Source organism: Mixophyes fleayi, chromosome 6 (assembly GCF_038048845.1).
Source record: "Mixophyes fleayi isolate aMixFle1 chromosome 6, aMixFle1.hap1, whole genome shotgun sequence".
NCBI classification, from domain to species: Eukaryota; Metazoa; Chordata; class Amphibia; order Anura; family Limnodynastidae; genus Mixophyes; species Mixophyes fleayi.
This window is the reverse complement of record NC_134407.1, coordinates 172,561,727-172,585,006: the sequence shown is the minus strand read 5'-3', so window position 1 is coordinate 172,585,006 and position 23,280 is coordinate 172,561,727. Positions and strand designations below refer to the sequence as shown.

Below are 23,280 nucleotides of genomic sequence, written 5' to 3'. Positions count from 1 at the left end.
ACAAGAAGTTGCAGCTTGCCGTCAAGTAGGACATGCAGTGCCTTGTATTCCACAACAATGTAGAGCCAGAGACTAATAAAAGTAGAGTGTCATTGATTGCAGACCCACCTACCTTGCAGCTTGGATTCTGGCCTGTAGGCTTTACCTGTGTAGCTTTCCCTGAGCAGTTAAGGGGAGCGGAGTCCATACATGTGGAAAGTTGCATTGCTATACAAAGTGAATATGCTATGTAAGTAATCTAAAGTCTGATATTTTAAGGGTTCTCACTATATTAAAAAGACCCCTGCTAAAAAAAAAAATATTAATTGATTATTTGTGTTTTTATAGCAACATTATTTTGACCAAGATGGCCAGGAAGCATGATGAATTTTATTTCTATTAAAAGACTGAATGTAATCTGCATTTTTTGCACTTCCCTATTCAACCAGGAGCGGATGTGAAGATATATGTGGTGATGAATTCAGGTGTAGGTCTGCTTCACTAGACAATACACTGCAGGATACGTCCAGTACCTATGTGGATTATAAAGTCAAAACAGAATGCATAGAAAATAAAAAAAATATATACAGTATTGTTCCTTGTTAATAAGAGAGTCATTGATGACAAACTATAAAAATAACTTTATTTAAAAAAACCCCCAAAAAAAGAAATACTTTTGTTATGATGTAATTTATGTCTGCTGTACTTAAAATACATTTTTACAGATTTCCTGAATGCAAACACATGTCCTAGCATACAAAGCCATGTCATCACTAGTAATCGGCAGTTAGTCTAGACCTGTTGCTGGAGCCATAGATACGGCTAAAATACAAGGACCTTTGAGATGTCCAGAGCTAGAATTGGGCGCTGCTGCGTATGCTTAAGACTGGCATCCCTTATTGTACATTGACTACATAATTTTGAGGACAGGATTACTTTAACATTAAATAGAGAACATAAACAATTCAGTGCTTAAGCAATTATTCAATTACACCCCTACAGCAAACCACATCTGGAGATCCAGGTAACATAAGATTATTATTAAGCATCAATTACACAATTATTCCATTATAGGGAAAGATTCAGCCGGGATGACCAGCATTGTAATACAGTTAAAGCTGCAAAAGGCATATGGTAACATGCAATAGTACTTTCCTGCACAGCAATAAATATATTGAAGACAGAGGGGACTGAACATAGTACTGAGATACAAAGAGCAGGGAGATATATAATACAAAACAAAAGTAATGAGAATTAGGAAAACTAAGAAAGGCAGTAATCTACAGTGCATTGGGTTGAGTGCCATGACTTTAGACAGGGATACTATCTGCCTCCACCGAGCAGTGGAGAGATAGTGGCCACAGCCTTTTATTTAATTTCACCTATTTTAACCTTTAAGGGAAGGGGCATAACAGGGCAGCTCATTGTCTGCCAGGTCACGTATACCATACTTGTTAATCCACAGTCCAAGGGTCACGTCAACAGTGCCCATCAACCAGCTACCTGACCCCTCCTTTTCTGGTGACAAATACAAAACTGTGGTATACTAACCCGAACCCTGGCCCCTGAACTCCTCCTGGACTGCCACCCGTACAATCCAACCTCAACTGGGGACAACCAATAAGCTCCCTCCCCTTAACCTCCGCCAGAGGGCAATTTTCCACCTAAAATTAGCCTCTGCTCCCAAGCCCCTCAAAGGCCTTCTCCATTGCTTCCTGTATGTGTATATTAAACATTTTTAGGCCAAAGTCTGATAAATGCACTCGGTCCGGCATTTATAAATCAGGTGTCTCGTCCTCCAATTGCCAGTGTGTCATGGTAAAAGCCCCCATCATACTCAGAATGCTGGACACTCTCTGATTTGCCTTTCTCCTCTCCAAGTGTTGCACCAACTCTAACCACACTACCATACACCCACCAACATCTCAGGGTCACAGTATTTAACACTCTCCATCTCTAAGGATTCTATGTTACACATGTCATTAACTCCTGCATACAATATAATCACATCCCAGTCTGGCCTTCATTTTCTGAGTTTTGTCAGTGTATGGATCACCTGATACTTCTCCTCTCAAACCACATCAGCTCCGCTTGCTGTCATGTCCCAGTTTCTGCACCAGTACCTTCTCTTCTGCTCCAAATCCAGCCTGATGGATGTAGGAGTCGCTGCATATCCAAACCCTGATGGAGTGGGCCCCTACTAAAACAGCTAGGTTATTAAACATGCATTAGCAACTGCCTTAGGATTTGCATTCCATTCATAGACTCTAATACTGCTTAATAGTGATTATTTATTCATCCCTAACATTATGATATATTTCAACATTATTATCTTCTAAAACATAAATTTTCTTTTCTTTTTTGACCCAATTGCTCTTCCTTTCTGTCTTGTCTTCTATGATTCCAATCCTCTCACTCGGCTCTACTCAACATCTAGTCACTCCGCTTTCCTTAAATACATATACTGATCAGCTGGCAACTCAAGGATCATCTTAATCCTACGGCTGCATATAGCCTATGGCCCTAATGGCTGCTAAATCCATATCTGCATGTGCCGTATCTGTGTCTGCACCTACACGAAATGAAAAAATGCTCATTTTGTTTCTCAACTCCTGCAGCCTCCAAATTAGCTCTCATCAAACAGATTCTTTGTAACCTTTGTTACAAGGCCCAGGAAATTCCAGGCACATATGCAAAAATCCTTTACCCTATCTACCTGGCATATGGCAGACTGGTGTAGCTCTCTTAAATTGACCCATCTCTCTTTCCCTAGCTTATCAGTCTTAGACTGTCTGATAACAAAGATAACTCTCTTTCACTTATCTGGATTTCATTCACATCTAGCCCTCTGGCCTGTCTTCTATTGAGGCTGAACAATTATTATAATTATTAATCTTTACTTACCACAAGTGGTCCGCAATACCGTACAGAAGGGGAATATAAAAACAGTACATGGTATTACAGGACAACACAATAACAATCCAAGTCTCAACAACCTAAATAGCTTACATTGACAATAGGTTGCTGAAACCTGTACCCAAGAGTGCAGTCTCCTCATATAATGTATATTAGTGTTATATAAAGTGCTATATAAATATATAGTATATATGCATGTATAGGTATACAAGGGGGATGGGGCAAACAGTACCTTGTCGGCTCTGGGAAGTTCCCCTTACAAGCGATGATAATGGTAATATTTTAATAGTCGCCTATTGTACTGATACAAAACTTGTTATCACCGCAATTTATCATCAAAATCTCACTGTGGAAGCTGAGGGCCTGGATCACTCATGCACAGTGGAACTGAGAGCCCAGACCTGGACTTTATTACACTTGGCAATGGCAAGAAAAAAATAAAATAATAAAAAAAATATAGTTAAAAATAGACTTAAAATACTAATAAAAGAATGGAACACTGAAATTATCATTGGGCATTACTCTATAACGTATTCTATACTTCATTAAATGTTCTGATATTTTCCATGGATTTATCATCATCATCATCATCATCATTTATTTATATAGCGCCACTAATTCCGCAGCGCTGTACAGAGAACCCATTCATATCAGTCCCTGCCCCATTGGAGCTTACAGTCTAAATTCCCTAATATAGACACACACTCACACACAGGTAGACAGACAGACACTAGGGTCAATTTTTGATAGTAGCCAATTAACCTACCAGTATGTTTTTGGAGTGTGGGAGGAAACCGGAGCACCCGGAGGAAACCCACGCAAACACAGGGAGAACATACAAACTCCACACAGATAAGGCCATGGTTGGGAATTGAATATATATATATATATATATATATATATAGGGTTGCCCTCTCTCCTAGGAATGCGGAGAGCTCCCCAAAACTCTGTGAGTCTCCTGGACATTCCAGGAGAGTAGGCAAGTATGATGAGGGTAGATCTGAGTGGCATGTGTGGAGATCTGGGTGGCATATGTGGAGGTCTGAGTGGCATGAAGGGACATGTGGGGAGGTCTGAGTGGCCTAAAGGGACATATGGGGAGGTCTAAGTGTTGCTCAGCTCCTCAGCCATACTGGCATTGCTAGGTTTACACATCACATATATATATATATATATTGTGGACATGCAGTTAAGAAGATGGCTATAACTAATTTATTTCCTGTTTTGACCTAATGCTACTAGCAAGATACCAATACTTGCCTTACTTTAATATTTTTATATTTGCCCATCTCTAGTTTCTTTCCAGGTCTATTGCCATTTACTGAATTAACATTTATGGATTAGCCTTTACTTGTTGTTATTCATGTTATTATAACCTATGATCCCTGCATTAAGGCTATGTTTATTTACAATACTCACCACTAAAATTATAAACTTAAATTTGGATATACGCCCACTGGGTGTCTTTATAACTATGTCACTAGACTGTGACACCTTCTGTGGCCTGGACTACATGACGCATGGGTCTGTAACTCCACTCATGTGATCTACGCTCCGGATGTACTCTTTCAACTATGACAGAGTGAGATAGTACACATCCCTATTATTAATATGTGTTATACGCATGATAAGTGGGTCACTAGTATCTAGGCTATTGTTGTGGTATGCACTCTTTCTGTGCCTTTCTTTGTTGCTTGGTAGCTCTTAATAAACAGCTGCAGTGATTTATGTGACATTGACATGGATTTAGATGTGATGACGACTAAAACCACTGACGCTGGCTGGTATATGTGTGGATGTCAGTGCTGTGTTGTTGATATGCCCTGGAGGCTTTACCATGGGCAGATCTAACCAGCTGACGTCTCTTTGTTATTAATGAATGTGTTTCACAATATTCATTTTGTACAAAAAAAGATATACTTTTACACTATTAATTTAATCCTCAAGCTTTACAATAGATTTTTGTATTGTTTGCATGTTTGTTTTGTTTGTCTGGTTCTTTTTTCAAACCTAATATGGATAGTGACGTTCTGATGAACTTCAGAAGTCAATTGTAATTTATTTAATTAGGTAAAGTGTGTTTCTTATATTATGTTTCTTTTCCTCCATGATTCTTTTAACAGAGTGCATATGACATTGTAACAATTGCTGTATTTGGTTGACTCATAGATAGAAGTGGCAATACTGACACATACTGGCTGTAAGGAGGTACTGCACTGCATAAAAAAGGTGTTATTAATCTTTGCCTCCAGACTCCGCAATGGTAGTATTCGTGTTTTAATGCATATGAAGGGCCTGTCATCATAGTTTCATAATGATACATCCTATTTACCCCTTTAGCAAATGTTGTAACCTGTATTGTTAGGTAATATCTTTCGCAGTCAGCAAAGGCTTAAACTGTAAAGGCTTATTTAAAATCCACCTGTAGCCTACACACAGAAGGGGCAGCCATTCTGTTGGCTTATCGTAAATTCAGCCTATCCATTTAATAAACTAGTGACCCTAGGGCCTGATTCATTAAGGAACTTAAAATAAGAAGTTTCTTATTTAAGTCTCCTGTACAAAACCATGTTACAATGCAAGGGGTCAAAATTAGTATTCTGTTTTGCACATAAGTTAAATGCTGACTGTTTTTTCATGTAACACACAAATACTTGATAGCTTATTTGTACACTGAAATTTAAAGTTGATATTTGTGTGCTACATGAAAAAACAGTCAGTATTTAACTTATGTGCAAAGTAGAAAGCGAATTTGCACCCCTTGCATTGTAACATGGTTTTGTCCAGCAGATTTAAATAAAAAACTTCTTAATTTAAGTTTCTTAATGAATCAGGCCCCTAGTGTGTTCCCAGGCTGCAATTGGCTATTTTTAAGCCAATAACATTGTTATTTTATTTGTGTGTGCAAGACACCGCCATGGTTTAAAATAAACCTTTTATCCAGAATTTATCTCAGTGTTTTTAATGTAGAATGTTCAAACGATTCATTTGCAAGTTATGAATTGTTGCAGATGAACAAAAGATGTTTTTTTTCCCTCAGAACAAATGGGAATGTGAAATGTATTTTTAACTATTTTTATTTATAACAACATCTTCGGGAGATCAGAGAGGGGTGGCCGCTTTGAAGTGAGTTTCCTGTAAGAAAACAAAATCACCTTTAAACTTATGAGTGATTTAAAATATTATTGACCACTTCTGTGGGATGTTTAGACCTTTTGGGCCTGAGTCATTAAGGAGAGCAAAGCAAATAAAGGAGTAAATTTGATCTTGGACAAACTATGTTGCAATGCAAGGGGTACAAATTAGTTTATTATTTTGCACATAAAAAAAATGTTGGCTTTTTTGTCATGAAGCACACAAATACTAGATAACTTTATTATTACACTGAAATTTAAAGTTGATCTAGGACATGTCCTATCCCAACTATAAATCTGTCCCCACAGTTTAAATTTACCTCCCTCCTTCAATGCAGCATGGTTTTGACAAGGTGCAAAGTTACTCCTTTTTTTAGCTTTGACTCAGGCCCTTTGTGTTTAAAGATAACAATTTTATCGACAGTACATGTGTTGCTAACTGAGCTTAAAAGACAAATAAGGGTATGTAGTAGAAGGTATAAGTAAACAAATGCATCAATTATAGAGGGATTGTTTACAAGAGCAGAGCTCACTAATATTCTGCTGCTGAACTAGTGGCGCTATATAACTAGCTGCTGTTGCTGCTAATAATGAAGGGAAAGTGGAATTGTATTGGACTGCTTGTGTTTGGGAGTACTCGTAGAAACATTAAATTGTGTACACAAATAGGACTGGAGTCTTATAAGATCTCCTGTTCTTTTAGCTCCCCGGGTATAGGGGGATTTAGGCAGACATGCAGAGTTCTCATCCACCCAAAGTATGTATATTAAGCAAAAGAAACAAAAACATTGTTTAACTAGAAGTAATAATCTTAAACATAGAAATATAACAATTACTTAAAGCTAACAACATTCCAAATTAAACCAGTTTTCAGTTAAAGCAGTAGAACATCCTTGTAATATGTCCGATTCAACCAATCAGGAAGGATGACGTTGGGACTGTGATCTAGGAAAGTCAGATGAGCTGTGGATCTCTCCCAGGAGTGTTGCGGTAGGTTCAGCTTATAAAGCAGGTACCTTCCTTCATTGGGGTTTCTAACAGAGATTTGTTTTCCTCCGATATCACCAATGAGTTAGAAGGGCAATCCCCACTTGTATTTGTAACCATTTTATTTCAGTGATCGGGTCATGTCATTTGTTAATCGTAGATGGGACAAGATCTTGTTATATTTGAACTTTGGCATCCTCAAAAAACACATGAGGGGAGTTTCTGCTTGCCAATATTATCTTATTATGTTTTGAAGGAGAGTAAGTTTAGGACTAAGTCTCTTGGAGGTCCTGAATCCATGAGTTTAGGATGGAGCATCCTATGCACTCTTTCTATTTGTATTTGTTGGACAGTAAACTCTGGTACTAGGGTTGGAAATAGTCTAATGGATTCAAGGTTTCTTGGTTTGATGGCAGATATCTTATTCATTGTATCTACATTCACGATTTTCCAAGACATCAACTTTATCTTAGAGAAACTCTTTTTCCCTCTGGGGGTAGACAATAACATGAGACACTTTATTTTGGAGCTTGATGACAGGTTCCATCCTATTTTCGAGCCATGTAGTTCTTTTGGAAAGTGCCCTTTTATTGTTGAGTTCCCCTATCGCTGATTGTAGGTCTGAAGAAAAACAGTTTTTCTTTTCATCTCTACTATTAAGTCCCTTAACTCTGTTAAGACTTTTGTGGATGGGGTCACTGAGGATTTAGTTTCCATGTCTGAAGAGGTCAGGGATGATGGAGGTGGTGGCGAGGATGCTGCTGCTTTTTTTGTCTGTTAAAGTGTTGGATGATTTCTCCAGTATTGCACCTTCACCCTTTCAATGTATTTTTCTGCATGTTGAGTTGTATAAATAAGTCTTGTTTGATAAGCTGGGTGGGTGAGGTGCAATATTCTATTGTATTTTGAGATCATATCAGATCCCTTCTGTGAAGATACCAGGTTTTCTGAAACAATTATACCCACTACACACTGGCTGGCCACCCAGAGGTACCTTACTATGCCAGGGAAGTCTACCCAGTACCTTCTAGGATTTGTATTAGTCACTCAGGCAAATGAAGTTAGAAAAGTACAACAGTACATTTATTGTAAAAAAAAACAACACTAGAATATTATGTACACATAGTAAATAAATGCCAGGCAGGTTCACCACATCGTCTGTCCCTTACCCCACTAGCTTAATGAGTTACAGTCACCTCGTTGTCCAGACTTGACGACCCATGGATATGCCGTATTTCACTGGTAGAGCAACCAGCCACCCTGCAGCTTCCACTCATCAATTTCCAGAATGAACATTATCTCCTCCCCCTGGAGTGGCTCCATATAGCTTGGGTCAAATTTCCACAGTGCTTTTCCCTCCCTGGGCAAAACCCTAGGCCTCTCCTTGTTAAACATTGGTGAGTCCTGGTCTAGGGGGTTGGAGAGGGGAGTGGAGATGAGCTGTACTTCCATAGAAACTCCCCTGCCAGATTGTAGACCAAATGTCTGGAGTAGTCATGTGAGAACAATGGATACTAATTAGCCATCCCCCTCACCAGTATCTTGCAACCTGATCCTTACCCATAACCCCCTGGTTTCACTTTAAGAACAATGAATAACAACCTCATTGCCACATCAACAATATACAATACACAATATACATATTTACAATGAGCTACAATGTCCCCATAACCACATGTAAATAGACACTGCAGTTGTACTATGTTGAGCTGGAGAACAAAAGCAAGGGCTATAAAAAGTGCATGCTATAATCCCCATTTTGTGAGAAATGAGGGACAGGCTGGTTAGGGTAATATTAATACCTTGTTTCACCACACCTCCATCTGATCATCCTAAGCAGTCCATTACATTTCTCAGGCCTCCAGACCCAGAGGCACAGATTCTTCTCCACTCCAGACCCAGACCTTTCTCTTCCTTTGGTGGTTCTTGGCTCCTTATCCATTGGACTTATTTGTCCTCTGTCTTTCTCCTTCAGTACCAGCTCACTCTGTGCCCTACAGTGACCTGTGACAACACCGCGGCCTCTCTCTCTTTTCTCCTGTCGTTAACACGTTGTCCTGGCTTCATACTGTTGTCAGTGCAGGTTACTGTGGCTTTGTCTGAGCTGATACCTGGAGGCCTGCAGCTGAGTCCTGTGGTCTACTTCCCTACTGCTCATTGAATGTCTCTTGGGCTTCCACTGCTCCATTGACTGGGGAACTCCTGACGACACTGGGTTCTTGTCCATTTCGTCAACCAACTCTGGCACCATCAGCCTATCACAAGAATTCCAATGGCATTCAGGAAAAGCACCTCACTGCCATGACCATCCTGATCAGCACCCCACTGCTGATTTGCCGGTCTAAGCTTAAGAGGAGGGCACTTCATCCCACCCACCACTGTATCCTTGTCAGCTGCTTCTGGTGAATAGAAGGTTCTGGCCTGAGATTAGAGCTCCTCTTCATTGGCAACCCGGATCAGTGTCTAATCTGTTATTGCATATTTTGCAATGGGAGAGAAGGAGGTAAGTTATACCTACGCTTGGGACCTACCACTGCAAGACTCATTGGTCCCAATCAGTGCTGCCTACCATGTAGCTCACACCAGAACATTATCTACATGCAAGAGGCCAGACTACACTCCTGATTCCATTACTGGACTTTCTGTTTGTACTATAAATTATTTACTGGGGGTATATATTAATTTCTTGCTCTGGACTACCTCTCCATCTCTATTACCTCCAACCTCTACTTCTCCATTCTCCAGAACCGCATTATCAAGGTCAGTTCCATTAATTCACCTCTGTCAATCTGCTAACTGTACCCAATGTTCCATATTATTGTATTATGTCTACCTATTTCATTTTGATGCATCTTATTACTCTTATCCTTCGATAATACTGTTATTCACTACACTGAATGTTTTCAATGTCTCCCATACTGCCCCATCATCCTCTTTTCCCTTCTATCCTCCCCTGTTCCCCCTTACACCCATCCTACCTCTCCAACATCCTTTTCCCTTTAATCTACCCTATCACCAATTCATCCCACACTCCTGCGGCGACTGTGTAGTCACCACCTTCTCTGCCCCCGCCTGGCATTATTTTAATGTCCCATTACCTCCTATTGCTTCTCATTACCCCTCCCTCTAGAATGTAAGCTCTCATTGGCAGGGTTCTCTACCTTATGTCTCATGTCTGTCCACTCTCCGTCATCCTTGATTGTCACTGTCATGTCCTATGCTGATTTTTTTTCTGTATGCTATGCAAATTGTTTTGTTAATTGCTTCCATATATTTATTTTTCTTCTAACCATACCCTTCTACCTTTTATTATGTTTACTGTTTAATGTATGTCATATCTGTATGACTAAGTCAGGCAATACAAAATCTGTGATGCCATACAAATAAACGATGAGGAGGAGGAGGTAGTGCTAAAGAAGATGAACCTGTGCAGGATGCCTATTTCACCGCTAGATGGCAGTGTTGAGTTATTTGGCTCTTTACTGCAACTATAAGAAGTTATACACTGATCAGCCACGACTTTAAAACCACCTGCCTATTATTGTGTAGGTCCCCCGCCTGTTGCCTAACAGCTCTGACCCGTCGAGGTATGGACTCCAAAAGACCTCTGAAGGTGTCCTGTGGTATCTGGCACCAAGACGTTAGCAGCAGGTCCTTTAAGTTCTGTAAGTTGTGAGCTGGGGCTTCCATGGATCGGATTGAAATCTGGGGGATTTGGAGGCCAGTGATATCTTCCTCAAACTATTCCTGAACAATTTTTTGCAGTGTGGCAGGGCGCATTATTCTGCTGAAAGAGGCCACTGCCATCAGGGGATACCGTTGCCATGAAGGGGTGTACTTGGTCTGCCGCAATGTTTAGGTGGTACGTTTCAAAGTAACATTCACAGAAATGCCAGGATCTAAGGTTTCCTAGCTGAACATTGCTCAGAGCATCACACTGCCTCCACCTGCTTGCCTTCTTCCCATACTACATCCTGGTACCATCTCTTTACAAGGTAAATGATGCATCCTGCCATCCACATGATGTAAAAGAAATTGCAATTCATCAGACCAGGCCACCTTGTTCCATTGCTCCATTTTCCAGTTCAGGCGCTCATGTGCCCATTGTAGGCGGCTGTAGGCACTCTGACCAGTCTGCAGTTACACAGCACCATATGCAGCAAGCTGTGATGCACTGTGTGTTCTGACACCTTTCTATCATAGCCAGCATTCAGCAATTTGAGCTACAATAGCCCCTCTGTAGGATTGGACCAGACAAGCTAGCCTTCACTTTCCTTACGCATCAATGAGCCGTGTGCATCCATGACCCTGTTGCTATTCACCGGTTGTCCTTCCTTCGACCACTTTTGGTAGGTACTAAACATTGCATACCGGAAACACCCCACAAGACCTGTCATTTTGGAGATGCTCTGACCCAGCCGTCTAGCCACCACAATTTGTCCCTTGTAAAAGTCGCTCAGATCCTTACATCTTGCCCATTTTTCCTGTTTCCAACACATCAACTTCAAGAACTGACTGTTCACTTGTTGCCTAATATATCCCACCCCTTGACAGGTGCCAATGGAACAAGATAATCAATGTTATTCACTTTACTTATCAGTGGTTTTAATGTTGTGGCTGATAGGTGTATATGCTCTTGATTGCAAGTTACAGACACTTAGTGAGTGTTAAATGTCCACTCATACCCCATTAATACTGCGCAAAAAACCCGGGATTTTGCTGGGGCAAGCCCAGACGACCCAGGTCGAGGCAAAGTATGAATGGTGTCAGGTCTAATTCTCGGGTCTGATGACACTGGAATTAGACCCGGGACTTTTGGTGGGGTAATTCCCGGGTCCCAGGCAGCTTCCGGACACCGTCTTCAGAAAGTCGGCAAGCATGATATATATATATATATATATATATATATATATATATATATATATGTCAAGGTGGGGGTGCCATACTACCACTTCTACTACTGCCTTCTTTGCAAGCATTTTCCAGGATGACCTTTTTATCTAATGGAAAATAAATCCTATTTGTTTGATTTTTTTGTTAATTTAATTTGTCTTTTAATCCTTTCACAGTTTCCACAACAATATTAATTTGCAGCATAAATAATGCAAGAAACAGTGGTTTATATTGTATGTTTGGGGTTTTGTTAGCTGGAAAAGTAGTTGAAGGTTGACGTTAACTTATTTCCCACTGAATAATGTAGATCATAGGGTGGTTTAGAGCCACTGGGAGCAGCCTTAGCGGGCGTGTCTTCCAGGGCTGCTTGTAGCAAGGAGGATACAGCATGTAAAACTATAGTGCTCAACAGAGCAGGCAGCCAGCAGGGCATAGGCAGCACAGTCTCTACTGATCTACAACTTTTTATCTTTATTCATTTCTACCCCATCATTTGTGTAATTACTAAGTTTACTGCAATACCTGATGTAGATTTGTGATTACATCAGAACACAAACTATGGCGATGGTTATCAGTCTGTTTGACTTGGTCAATTTGTCTATTGGTACACCTGAAGTTGGGGCTGTTAATTTCAATGCCCTCCATACTCTTCTTCATGCCATACTGAAACACCTAAACATCAAAGATCTAAAAACTAAAATCCCAGATGAAGACAGGAATCTGTACAAGTCACTGGGCGATTCGGTTAAAGTGGAGGAGGGGCAGGATGCCAGGGGGGCAGATGTCTACCACCAGCTACAGCGCAAGGTCCTGAAGATGGAAAGGCAGCTTGAGGCATTGAATACATTGCCCACCGGACCAGAGTTCCTGGGAAGAAAAACAGTACAAGACAGGGAAGCCACTCCGGTGCAAGATATGTGGCAGATGATGCAGATGAAGAAGAAACTTGAGGCCAATGAGGAAGGAGTGTCTAAGGTAAAGAAATGCAGTGATGTACTTATTATTTCCTAGCCACTCTGCAGTTCAAAAGAACATTTTTTGTTGAAAGGTTTGATAGGTGAATGCTGGTGATTGCTTATATAGGTGGCAGAGTAAAACAAGCTGGAGCTAGAGAACCTGGCTACATACTGATGTATACTTACAATCAGTAATCCTATTCAGCAATAATATATAATGCAGACACCAGTCAGATTGATATATATTTAATTAATGTATTGGAGCAGTGGGTGTTTCTTTAAGTTGAGGAGCTGATTTCTATGCTCTATCTTGCATGTTACTTATATTACCGTATATGTATGACCCATGCGTTCCTCATAAGAATCCTCTATTTTGTAAGCCCTGTCTGAGATGCTTTGCACTTGCATGTAATGCTGGTCTGATTGATGAGGCAATGCAGGGTTACCATCTGTACAGTTATACCTTACATTCCTTCAGGTGTAAGAGCCCGGTGGGTTTTCTTTTGGATTCATGGGCACTTGGAAGATTTACAATGAACAGAGTGAACAAAGTTACAATTAGGGTCATCCAGCATCCGGTGTGTATAGATAGACAAAGTATTTCTCATAGTGATCACTATTTACTTAAACTGCATTCATACATCATCATCATCATCATCATCATGTATTTATAGTGTCACTAATTCCAGACTTGCCAACTCTCCCGGAATGTCCGGGAGACTCCCACATTTTGCGAGAGTCTCCCGGACGAGTGTGGCAATCTCCCTGATAGGAAGTGGGCAGAATTCGGTTTAAACGCCGCGATTCACCCCGCCCCCACTGTAAAATGACACAATTTGCGTTATTTTGTCATGGGGCGGGGCCAAAATGACGCGATTTCGGCGCCCCGCCCCCTGCACGCCCACGTCCCAGCCGGCATCTCCCGGAAAAAGAAAAACAAATGTTGGCAGATATGACTAATTCTGCTGCTCTGTACAGAGAACTCACTCGAATCAGTCCCTGTCTCATTGGAGCTTACAATCTAACTTCCCTAACACACGCACACACACACACACACACACACACACACACACACACACACACACACACACACACACACACACACACACACACAGACTAAGGTCAGTTTAGTACCACAGATCACTATTGAGAGGCAGGGCCACCTTAACAACTTTATGGGCCCCCGGGCAATGCAGTGTACCGGGCCCCTAAAAAAATAGATATATATATATATATATATATATATATATATATATACATATATATATATATATATATATAGTGTGTGTGTGTAAAAAAAATATATGTGTATGTCAAAAAAAACATGATTATATATATAATCACTTTTTTTTTACATTATATATATATATATATATATATATATATATATAGGGGCCCCCTTAACTTACCTTAAGTCCGATCCTCTTCTTTTTTCCGCGCCGCTGAGTCTCTTCTGCCCTCTTCCGTGCTGTGGTTGCATTCACTGCGAGCACAGCATGGAAGAGGGGACCAGGGAGGGAGCCGGATCACCGCTGATGTGACAGCAAGGTAAGAATTTTTAAAAAAAAAATTTTTTTTTTTTAGGATTCGGACGGGCCCCCCTTGCCTGCAGGGCCCCGGGCACCTGCCCATCGTGCCCAATGGAAGAGACGGCCCAGTTGAGAGGGTCCCAATTATGTATTCACTTACTTACTATTGGATGTGGAATAGGGTACTACTACTAGAGGCTGATAAACCAGCTGCTTTGTGATGCTTTGTAATAACATGTGCTGATATCCTGCTTAATTTTTCTTACTACATTGTGTCTTTTTTACTTTGCAATAAGCATAAATGACTGGGATGCCTATTATTCATGTTTATCTGAGAGAGAGAATAATAAAGTGCAATATATCTTTGCAGAGCCGTAACTAGGGTGGTGCGGGCGGTGCCGTCGCCCAGGGCGCAAGCCCAAAGAGGGCGCAGCAGCCGCCCGCTACCTAGCTCTGTTGCCAGTAATAAGAAAAGCCTTTGACTTCCGCAGTGGAACGCATGTGCGTTCCACAGACAGGAAGTTCCAAATACCGAACTTCCTGTCTGTGGAACGCACATGCGTTCCACTGCGGAAGTCAAAGGCACATCTTGAGTGAAAGGCTCCGCTGCGTCCTGTCTGCACTCTCCTCCAGGTTTGCTGTTTGTCCCCTCCCGTGTCTCCACATCGTCTGTTAGAAATATATTCCATGTATCCATTAACCGCTTCTGTAAAATGCATCTTAAAATGTTGCATGATTCCCTTTGGCTTCTAATTATGTCTGCCTTCTCTACTAATCTGTTTCTGGATTCTGGAGGAGTAAATCCAGGCTCTTAATAATATAGAGGAGATTAAACAGAAGTATCACTGGAACTGTTTTACCTATGACTAATGTGAAACTAATGTGAAATATTGTGACCGCAATTCTAATATGCAGTTGAACACACCAGAAAGTGAAGCTGTTGAATAGTCAATGTATTTTTTGTACTGTATATTCAGGATTTTCCTCATGAGGACTATGTGATGGATGGTGAATATATTTAAATTTCTGCTATTTTAACTAAAATCATATTAATTTGTCTCATACTAGAATCCTCAGCAAAGTAAAGAAGCATATTAATATTATATTTGTTTGAAAGATTTAACATGATTTTAATAAGGATGAAATGATTTACAAAGATGGTTTGTGTGCATGAATTGCAGAGCACCTATACATGTTGTCCATGTGTAACGAAAGAAAAAAAATTTGCATTAAAAATCATTACTACCGACAACACAGAGCCGTAACTAGGGTGGTGCAGATATGTGTATATATATATATATATATATATATATACACACACAAATTCTTTCAGTAAAGTGCTAAACACACCCACATTAGGTTGGCCACACCCACTTGTCAAATGCCACTCCCACTTAGATGGGGGGCGCCGGTGCCCTGTCTCGCCCAGGGCACCAAAATGTCTAGTTACGGCACTGTATCTGTGCACTATGCAGGAGAGCTGTGAGCTGTAGAGGAAGCAGGTCCAGGACAGAGCATTTGATAAGGTTCACTGTCTATGCACTATGCAAGAGAGCTGGAAGCTATAGAGGAAGCGGGTCCAGGACAGAGATCATTCAGTAAAGTCACTGTCTATGTGGTATGCAGGAGAGCTGTGAGCTATAGTGGAAGCTGGTCCAGGACAGAGATCATTTAGTAAAGTGCACTGTCTGGGTGGGGTACGTTTTTACAAAGAGGAGAATTTTTACAAAGACAGTAATTACACCGACAGTAATATGCCAATGAGTAGAATCCCGGCATGGAGCAAATACTGACTTACTGTAAAAGCGACTTACAACATTTCAGACACGCCGCATATAAATGTTGATAGCAGAAAATGCAGGCAGTGTGATTCTCGTCACATTGCCGGTTTTAAGGGGGCAATGCCAGGACCCGGTGCCTTTATAATGTAGAAGCCCTAACCCAAACCATAACCCTAAACCTAATCCTTTTTTGATTATAGAGGCGCCGGGTGCTGGCAAATGTTGTGAGTCGCTTTTATGGTAAGTCTGTATTTGCTCCATGGCAGGATTCTACTCATCGGTATATTACTGTTGGAATTCTCATCTCATGACTACCACCGTACTGTCTATGCACTATGTAGGAGAGCTGGAAGCTATAGAGGAAGCTGGTTCAGGACAGAGCATTTAATAAAGGTCACTGTCAATGCACTATGCAGGAGAGCTGGAATCTATACATTAAACTGGTCCAGGACAAAGATCATTTATTAAAGTGTATTGTCTATGCACTATGCAGGAGAGCTGGAAGCTATAGAGCAGTGGTTCCCAACCAGTGATATGCATTCCCCCGGGGGGTAAATGCTGGGTTGTTCAGGGGTACTCCAAAAATAATAAGTAATGGCAGATTGGAGAGAGAGGACACGTTTGTTTAGCTCACATGAATTCGAGAGGTCCCGCCCTCTGCTATTCTGTCTCTGATTGGGTGAAACAGTGAACGTGACTGAGGTTGCTAGGAGACTGAGAAACTGCAAGAAGCGAAAGTGACGGCGAGATGTGAGTAGTTCTGTTCTATATCACCTGCCAATTACAGAGATTATTTTAATAGCCAATAGAGACGTCAGACTGTTCAGTATGCCTGATAGATAAAAGATGCTTTTTCTCAGACCAAAGGTGCTTGTTCAAATTTTCAAATTGCTGTATATCTTGATCGGAATCTCACCTCAAAATGGTTCTTTTTTTCTTTCTCCTTTTGTAACACAGCTTTCCTTCTGCTGTTCCTTTCAGATCTGTAAATCATGTGTATGCCGTGAATCGCGCGTGTGTGTGTGTGTGTGTGTGTGTGTGGGGGGGGGGGGGGTTGGATTGCTGCAGGTGTAAGAAGAGAAGATGGTGCAGGGAGATATGTGAGTGGGATAAAGGAGAAGATGGTGCAGGGGGATGTGTGAGAGAGACAGGAGAAGATAGTGCAGGGGATGTGTGAGAGAGACAGGGGAGAAGATGGTGCAGGGGGATGTGTGAGAGAGATGAGGGAAGATAGTGCAGGGGCATAGGTAAAAGAAAGTATGAAGGGAGAGACAGCTTAAGAATGGGAATGTCAGGGATGCAGCCACTATAAAACACAAGTATTTAGTGATCAATTTCTATAAACCCAATGAACCCATTTCTATAAACAACAATTTATAGAAATGGGTTCAAAAGGGGTATACAAGTCAATAAAAGCTGGGAACCACTGCTGTAGAGGAAACTGGCCCAGGACAGAAATCATTTAGTAAAGGTCACTGTCTATGCACTATGCAGTAGAGCTGTGAGCTATAGAGGAAGCTGATCGAGGACAGAGAGCATTTAATAAAGTTCACTGTCAATGCACTATGCAGTACAGCTGTGAGCTCTAGAGAAAGCCGAATCTGCTGAAATGCCCGAAAGCCAGAATGAGTCAACTCCATGCAGCACCCCCAACAGCTTTGTGTCCTGAGTGAAGCACTGCAAGCTTCACTCAAGACACCAAGCAGCAGGGGGCGCTGCAAGAAGCTGACTCATTCTGACATTCTGACATTCCGGCAAGTCAGTTTTTCACCCATTCCGGGAGAGCTTTGATCTATAGAGAAAGCAGGTCCAGGAGAGAGATCATTTAATAAAGTGCACTATGCAGAAGATCTGTGAGTTATGTAGAAAACTAGTCTAGAAGAGAGCATAAGTATGCCAAGGGTTAGATTTAATAAAACTGATAAAAAAGGAAATGTGGAGTTGTTGCCCATAGTAACTAATCAGATTCTAGCTATCATTTATCTAGGACATTGTAAAAAATGAATAGAATCTGGAGGTGTTGCTATGGGCAACACCTTCATTTTTCTTTTTAGCTTTTTAGAAGCATTAGTAAATCTAGCCCTACGGGGGGAATTAATTTGTAAAAAACGCGGTCTGCACACTATTACCGATTTTGCAGAAATCTGTATTAAAATTACTGTATTAACGGTAATAGGTTTACCGTGGCGGTATTCTGAAGGGAATTGAATTTCCACCTAAGTTTCCGACTTGACTTTTAAAATGAGCTGGAGATTTTCCTATGTTATGTCATCTCTTCCGGGTCAACTGGGGTATTGAGGAAGCCCGTTTTTTTGCTTAGGTACTATGTAATAAGCAAATAAAAATCCAATTCTCCTAGGCAGGGCCGGATTAAGGGAATGGAGGCCCCTGGTCTAAGGGGGCCTCCATTCCCCCGTGAGGGCCCCCCCCCCTCCCATGATCCGAGCTGCCCGCTTACCTCCTTCTCCGGCGAGCTGTACGCTCTCTTCTGAGGAGATCTCGTGAGAGTGAGACTCACGAGATCTCCTCAGTAAGGAGACTACAGCGCGCCGGAAAAGGACCGCAGTGAAAGTGCTCAGCAGCATTGATCGCGCCGGGGGCGCCCCCGCCCGATCAATACTGCTGCTAAGCACTTTCAATGGCCCCCTGAATGCCATAGGCCCCCGGGCTGTAGCCCAGTTAGCCCTATGGTTAATCCGGCCCTGCTCCTAGGTATAACCCTATCCTTTACTCTCCTTTACTAACCTTGATCTGTCCATTATGTATTTTATCAACTGCTTATTTATTCTCCCTCTAACTGTCTTGTATAAAAGTATATGCATATATTACCAGCGTATAAATGTGATTGACACTGCAGAAAGGCAGGTAATGGTACTTTCCTGTCACGGTTCTGCACTGCAGTGAAGCATCCAGCTGTACAGACGGCCTCCCCCTTTCTTCATATGTGGTTCTTGCTGCTTAGAAACCAGACAGTGTCTATGAAAGAGAGTAGATATCAGAGAGACCCCCCCAGCATATGAAAGAATGTGATGGAAGAGCATTTTAACTGCAGTTAAACTGGATAATAATTTACAAGCCAAACCCAGAAACAATCACTCTACATGGTAACAAATTATATGCTGCTCTGCTGGGGATAGAGATGTCATTCGTTGACCCTTCCATATTACTCCTTCTATAACTCATTCTATTGCATAATATAACTCATCATGTTGTGTACTATACCTGATTGTTTTAGCTGTCAACTGTAGCTTCTATTGCCTGCATCTCTGCTACTTATGAAAAAAGCATAAAAAACAACAAAAACAAAACACACATCTATAAAAGTGTATGGATACTATGATGTATACAGAACTAGGTGGGCATATATGTCTCCCCATTTATTTCCATGGATTTTTATTGTTCTGCATTTATAAAAAAGAGAAGTAAATAATCAGAAATCATCTTTTAACATTTCCTAACCAGGTGGCATTGTGAATGCCAAGGTGGTCCAGGACATGCATTGTTTCCCAGGATGCAACATTTCCATTAACTAGTGTTAGCTATCTAAATAGATATGCCACAAAGCCTTGTGATCCTGCTGATGGATAAAAGGATAATGTCCCCAACCAGTGGCACTGTTATTTCTTTACTCTTTACATATATGCTGGAACATGGGATGCACCACAACTCTATGACATTACCTCCTCCTGTACTGCTGTACAAAACAGTCACATCCCAGTTGAATTATTTAGCATGACCCCCACAGGTCTCATTACAGATAATAACCGGTTTCCCACATCAACAATCATCACTGTTACTGGGATGGGTTAATTACTGCAATCTGAGATGCAGTGTCTGTGATGAGGTGTCAGCTCATTATTGCCAGTGGGTGGGGGAGTTAAGGCAACAGATAGAAAAACAGAGCAAACTTTTATTTGGAAACTATAACCAGCATTTAGACACCTAGGGGTATATATACTAAACTGCAGGTTTGAAAAAGTGGTGATGTTGCCTATAGCAACCAAACAGATGCTAGTTTTCATTTATTTAGTACATTGTACAAAATGACAGCTAGAATCTGATTGGTTGCTATAGGCAACATCTCCACTTTTTCAAACCCGCAGTTTAGTAAATATCCCCCCTAGGATAAGAATGAATCTGCAGGGATTTAAATGTATTTTTTTTAGCTCCTTTTTTGTGACCGCAAATGCACCAAAGCCGCCTGCTGGACCTCTGTGCGCTATATTTACAACACAGCATAGAATCATGTTTTGCAGTGGCAGCACAAACTAGAGGTGCCAAACCATGTCCATTCTTCTAGGCCTATAAACATGGTGCAATTACATGAATGCTGGGTCTTTCATTTTAGCCTGTGCGTTCTAATGGTCATAAATGGATTTGTCAAGCTAGGGAAAGCAGGGAACCCTCATCTTATTGATAACGGTCTGCTACAGTCTTTGAAGACAAGGTTCCCCAGCTAGTACTTCTAAAGAGGGAAAACAACTTTTCAATGCAGGATCTGAAAGCTTCAAAGCTTTGTTTTACCCAGGGCAGCTCCTTCTTCTGCCTAAAACTTGTCCTGGACCTGTAAGTGGTTAGCACTTCTGCCTCACAGCACTGGGGTCATGAGTTCAATTCCCGACCATGTCCTTATCTGTGCGGAATTTGTATGTTCTCCCTGTGTTTGCGTGGGTTTCCTCCAGGTGCTCCGGTTTCCTACCACATTCCAAAAACAAACCCTAGTCTGTGTGTGTGTGTGTGTTAGGGAATTTAGACTGTAAGCTCCTATGGGGCAGGGACTGATGTGAGTGAGTTCTCTGTACAGCGCAGCGGAATTAGTGGCGCTATATAAATAAATGGTGATGATGATATTACTTGCTACATAGAGTATAATGTAATCTCCTCCAAAACAGAACAAAAAATGATCCTAATATTCTGCCATGTTTGATTATACTGTGATGTGAGGCTCTTGACAAACACTCCTGTACCGGCTGTACACTATAGGGAGTTTATTTTTATTTATTTATACCATTTGCATTTCAGTATATGTTTCATAACAAGTAGTAACTAAGAAACAAACATTAACAACTGTTTTGTCTTCCAAAGCAAGCTAATCACTGTAATCAGTATATTATTCATCTATGGTAATGTGATCATCTCCACTGAAGGCATTTTCTTTCAGGACATGAAAGGTTCCCTGTTGGCGATAGCAGGCAGTCTAATTGGAAGGCAGTCTGTCTCCAGAGAGAGTCTGTTTTGCAAACACTCTGTCTGTGGATGTTGTATCTAACTAGAGTTGTTTAAACATCCCAATAGTAGGTTTCCATCCACTTGTATCATATGCATTAAGTTATATAGTAATACTTTATACAGTATTACTTGTTCTTCGTATTTGTATTAATTAGCAAGAGTGGGTGCTTCAATACTGCTTTCTCTCCAATGTATAATGAGATGTCACCCACCATGAGGAATAGCAGACTACTTCTTTGAAATAACTTTGGAAGAAAAGTACATTGGGCTACGTCAGTACTCCAATCTGAAAGAGACGTGTATAAACGTTCCCATGCATGGCCAAAATCTACTGCATGTAGTGCACTATTCCTCTGTGCAGCCTTACAATAGGAATTCAAGCTGCAATAAAGAACATAGTAGCCTTGATCACATGATTGGAGAGAGGACTTTAAACATTAAGCCTGGTGTGCCAGGCTAAGCAGGGTACACACTACAGTGTTTTCAGCCGATTATCGGGCCAATGAAACGATAAACGACCGTTCGGCCTGATATCGCATTAGTGTGCACACTGCAACAATGACCGATTATCATTCCAAAGTCCATTGTATTGTTTCATTTGATTTTTAAATTGGGCTAAAACTGTTGCTCATCGATGGAACGATGGCGTTCCAGTTCTGCGGTGTGTATGCACTCATGACCGGCAGTGTCCATAGATCTCTATGGCGTGGGCAGTGTCATGACCTTTTCAGCTAAGACAGATTCAGAGCACAGATGTGAAGGTAAATCTTGTAAAACGTGTTTAGTGTGTACACATGAATCGGCAGGTTGATGGGGACTTTTTTTTTTAAAAAAATCATTGGTAAAATCGTTAAAGATATTGCATCGGGAGACATTTGGTATTGTGTGTACCCAGCCTTAGTCCATGGTGCAATTAAACCATTGTGATGCTCACTTGCCTGCTTAAAGGTGGTTTCCACCTTTGAACGACACTGTTGGCTTTTACGTGCCATTGTGCAGCTTATACTGAAGACATGGCATTATCTTACTTTTTCTTTGTTTTATTTTTTTTTCCACCAAACCCAGTTTTTTATAGTCTACGTAGGTTGGTTGTTTATTTTGTTACCCTATATAATAAAAATCTTCTCAGAGGATTCCACTGTATACACAACATGTTACACATACATTGTTATATGCAAGGCCAATAAAAATAAAACACATCTGCCTAGATGATGTAAAGACCTTGGTGAAAACATATAAGGAACCCGGGAAGATCAAGTAATGTATTTAGTAAATGTAAAAGCACAAACCAATCAATGACATTTGTATGAAGGTGGAGAACCTATTTTACCCCCCTCCCCGTAGAGAGCTTTATACTTCAAAAATGACTTTTGTTCTGCTCTGGGAGAAAGTTGATTTTTTTTTCTTATTCTTCTGCATGTAGCATATGACATAGGTCACATTCCTTTCCTCCGATAAAAGTGCCCATTCTACACTGAGCTATATGTTTGTGGAATCAGAGACCCTGGTTTTAATTCTGTTTCTTTCTGCTCTGTTTGTAGACTATGACACTGATTCAGGAACTTATACATGAGATCAGAGATTCACAGCGCGAGGTGGAGGACCGGCTGCAGAAAGTGACTGTGCGGCCGGTGAGTGATGCACAATATGAGAGATTTGTTGACAGACAAAAGAAAAAACAGGACAATCTATAATGTAACAAATACAGTCTAAACCCCAATGTAAGATGGCGATCTGTTACACCAACGTTACAAATGTGTTTATGTTACAGTGTGAACCCCACCATGTGACTTTAAAGTGACACATCTAACATTACACCAAAAATATGCAGTAATGCCCCAGTATAGCCATCTATGCCATAATTTCCCAATATGCC

The 23,280-nt window shown here is 41.0% G+C and overlaps 1 protein-coding gene across 1 annotated transcript in view; it reads left to right on the top strand.

Moving 5' to 3' along the window:
* The first annotated feature begins 12,467 nt into the window (after positions 1-12,467).
* The window catches only part of LOC142095402 (uncharacterized), a 61,430-nt gene continuing 50,617 nt past the window's right edge, over positions 12,468-23,280 (top strand). Inside the window, exons 1-2 of the mRNA XM_075178351.1 lie at positions 12,468-12,884; positions 22,946-23,035. Coding sequence (XP_075034452.1) covers positions 12,468-12,884; positions 22,946-23,035 — 507 coding nt within the window. The remainder of the gene's footprint in view (positions 12,885-22,945; positions 23,036-23,280) is intronic.